Source organism: Lathyrus oleraceus, chromosome 5 (assembly GCF_024323335.1).
Source record: "Lathyrus oleraceus cultivar Zhongwan6 chromosome 5, CAAS_Psat_ZW6_1.0, whole genome shotgun sequence".
Lineage (NCBI taxonomy): Eukaryota > Viridiplantae > Streptophyta > Magnoliopsida > Fabales > Fabaceae > Lathyrus > Lathyrus oleraceus.
In genome coordinates this window covers 121,672,207-121,675,979 of record NC_066583.1, presented here as the reverse complement: position 1 = coordinate 121,675,979, position 3,773 = coordinate 121,672,207, and the positions used below count along the sequence as shown (strand labels likewise).

The following is a 3,773-nucleotide window of genomic DNA, read 5'->3' as shown; positions in this document are numbered from 1 at the left end:
TATATACATGATTATAATGTATCCCTAATAATCATGAACAACTAATGAATATCTCTAATGATCATCAACAAACTATTGAATAATTATTTACAATAAACTCTAATAATACCATTTATATGTGATTAAACATTCTCTTAGAATATTGAGAATTTATTTGAATAGGATGGTATAAAGAATAAAGAGGATAATAGAATGTAAAACAGTGGTATTTTAATATATTGAGATAAAGTTAAATAATGGATGTAATTTGCATGCCAGTTATAATATAATGTTAAAGTCAGAGATAATACATTTGGACCATGTAAACAGGAAAACATATTCTTCATTCAACCCACAAGAAAAATAGTTTGAATTGAAAAATTGGTGTTTGCTTCCTTCAGGTGTCTTGGTCTCCAATTTCATGGCAAAACATACTCTATGAAATGCTAATAAATACACCACTTCTCTCTCTCTCACACACATCACACGAATCATTCATCCATGACTCCTACTACTAACAAACCTTCATCTCCGAACCAATCGATTCAGCAGCGTAGACTTGCTAGACAGAGGATGTTGTGTTACCCTAACGATCAAGAAGGTGAAACCTTTCATTCAACGGTGGCTGTTACTATTTCGTTACCGGCTTCTCCTCGTCGTTCTAGCTCTTACAGTAGGTCTTCTTCTCCTGTTTTTCCTCAACCGCTTCCGTTACCGTTACCGGAATCGCCGTTGACCAGACGACCTGATAATCTTGCTACGTTACCGACTTCAAGGTTATTAATTAGTAAAGATACTAGAAAACACTCTCATGACCATTTAGATGAAGCTATTTCCAACTTGAAGATGCAATTTACTGCTACGAGTACCCCAACTAGCATATTCTCCAGTCCTATTACTAGTTCTGGCAGATTAAGCAGTGGAAATTTATCCGATCCTGCCATCAATTTTCCTCGAGATTTTAATGACATTTCGAGGCTTCCCGCTAAAACTTCTCATAGCTCGGGGAGCCACAGTCCTAAACAGCAAAACACTATCCAAGGGGGGTCTCATTCTCACCACTCTAAGATTTACTCCAGGGTGTCGTCTGAAAATAACCGTGCCGATGCACATCCACTGCCCCTTCCACCTCCAACGAGAGCTTTACCACGGCCACAACAACCAATGAAGAGTCAATGGCAGAAAGGAAAACTAATTGGACGAGGATCGTTTGGAAATGTTTATCATGCAACTAACCTGTACGCAGACATTTTTCTGTTCGTCGAGTCTAATCTACTTTAAAGTTTTTCATTTCTGTTGTTACTCACCCGCGTGTCTGTTTTTCTAACAGAGAGACTGGAGCCTCATGTGCCATGAAAGAGGTGTATCTGTTTCCCGAAGATCCTAAATCGGATGACTATTTAAAGCAACTCAGCCAGGAAATCGGGACTCTTGGTCTGCTACACCACCCCAACGTTATGCAATATTATGGCAGTGAATTAGTGAGTTGTTTGGTCCCTCTCCTTCCCACGTATGCTTAAACAGAAAACGTTACGACTGTGAATCTTCTTTGTTTTCAGGTTGGTGATCAATTGTGCATGTATATGGAATATGTCAATCCTGGATCACTTCTGAAGTTTATGCAAGAACATAATGGGGCTCTGACAGAACCCGTGGTTCGCAATTTCACTAGGCATATTCTCTCTGGATTGGCGTACTTGCATAGTACCGAGACTATCCACATGTAACAACTATGTCTGCTGAAAGAACATTTGTTTAGTCTGATTTTTCAGTAATGAGGTCTGATTGCCTTTTCTATGTATGGTTCTTTAGGGACATTAAAGTTGCGAACTTGCTAGTGGATCCATCAGGCATTGTCAAGCTTGCAGATTTTGGGGTGTCAAAAACTGTGAGTTTCAAATTCTGTTTTTTTATTTACATTTTAATTATGTATGCACATATATAAATTGCTTTCTAATCATTCAACCATTGTGCTCCTTTTAGATGACAGAGAAATCATATGAACTATCGCTGAAAAGAAGTCCCTACTGGATGTCGCCAGAGGTATTTTGTTACCCTTATTCCGTCGAGTTTTAAATGACATGTCCCATTTTAACTTTAACTTGATGACTGAAGCTCATGATGGCCACCTTCATGAAAAAGACCGATCCCAGCGTCACCACGGCTGTTGATATATGGAGCTTAGGATGCACCGTCATCGAAATGCTGACCGGAAAATCCCCATGGAGCGAGTTTTCAGGGGTGAGCATCTTTCCTATGCTTGTTAACCTATTGTAGTCCAGGATGGCACATATTACTTCATTTATAACGGCTTCTTTGTATTCTGTCTATTAGAATCAAGTCGTGTTCAAGGCACTGAACAGATCCCCGGACATACCCGAGACATTATCGCCGGAAGGGCAGGATTTCCTTGAGCAGTGTTTCCAAAGGAACCCTGCAAACCGACCATCTGCAGCAGTGCTTCTAACACATGCCTTTGTACAAAATCTGCATGAACAAGATGCTATAGTTCAGTCACTAGGCAGCCATAAAGAACAGACCCTGCTCAAAGTAAGTGCTAGTTATATTTAAACTCATTGATCATGAACTATTGGCAATCATTTTGAATATGTTAATAATCAGCCGATGAGACGATGTCTAATGGTTTCTTTTTGTAGGATGAATCGCGTAAACATGATCCAGGAAACAGTTCAAAAGTTAGCCGTGGTGTAGCTCCAGCTTTCTTTCGTGCACGAATTTTTCGCAAAATTCAAAATTTAATCGGGGTAATGTTTTGGTCACTATGCTGTTAGTATTTCACCTATGATATCAGGTTACTGAATTGATATCATTCTTAGTTTTTCTGTTCATGACAGTAATACTTGCAACCATGATACTCCTAGTCTTGTCACCTTCTATATTTCACACAAGCACCTTCTATAATGTTCTTCATTATTGTAAAAATATAGACTAATTTGATAATTAGGTGTACATTATAAAATCAAGAAACTACTATATTGACTAATATTAAGTGTATTATGTTGATTTAGGGAACTGGAATACGGAGCAAACAAGCACTCGATAGGACCACTTCCATGTTTTGAAGTAGCTTTTCTACCACTACCATGAATAGGAACTTCATCATGGCACAATCCACAAAAAATGTCATATCATACCTTTAGTTTTATAGAGGATTTCAATATTTTGGATGTTAGGTTAGATCTATATGGCATGTTTAAGCTTTTAGCTTACGAGTTATCATTATGTTTGAGATGTTTTGTTGGATGCAATTGTTTTGATATTTTGGGTGTTATGTTGGATGTTATTTTGGATAAATAATGTTATTTAAAACTCAATTATGTTGGATAAATAATGTTATTTAAAACTCAATTATGTTGATGTTGAAAGTTTTTTATTTGTTAATATTGTGTGCATTCATCTTTCAAACTAAAATATAAATTTATCAATTTAGTTAGAGCATAAATGTCTGAGTTGTATGGATGTTTTCACTTTTAATATTTTAATATGGTTCTTTAATTTTATAAAGTTGTTACACTAAAGAATGTTCTTTACTCTTTCAATTCAATAAAATTGAATAGAAAAATATGTAGAGTTAATTTTCTTAGATGTATTAAAAGGTCAAGTGGAACTCATTTTAAATTTTTTAACGAGTTGTATGGATATTTATCAGATGTAGTTGAGTTGTTTATATTTTTAAAGAATATAAAATATTAATTTAGACCCATTTAAAGAATTTAGATGAATTTGATGGATATGGATCCTTTTATTGAATTTGACCACTTATTATTAAAATT

General features: G+C 35.9%; 1 protein-coding gene across 1 annotated transcript; it reads left to right on the top strand.

Moving 5' to 3' along the window:
* Positions 1-316: 316 nt before the first annotated feature.
* LOC127088187 (mitogen-activated protein kinase kinase kinase 5) lies at positions 317-3,290 on the top strand. Its single transcript, XM_051029106.1, has 9 exons — positions 317-1,217; positions 1,310-1,460; positions 1,539-1,702; positions 1,792-1,867; positions 1,963-2,022; positions 2,095-2,220; positions 2,314-2,529; positions 2,637-2,744; positions 3,009-3,290. The coding sequence occupies exons 1-9, from the start codon at positions 481-483 to the stop codon at positions 3,060-3,062; spliced, it is 1,692 nt and encodes a 563-aa protein (XP_050885063.1). The 5' UTR covers positions 317-480; the 3' UTR covers positions 3,063-3,290.
* The last annotated feature ends 483 nt before the right edge of the window (positions 3,291-3,773 follow it).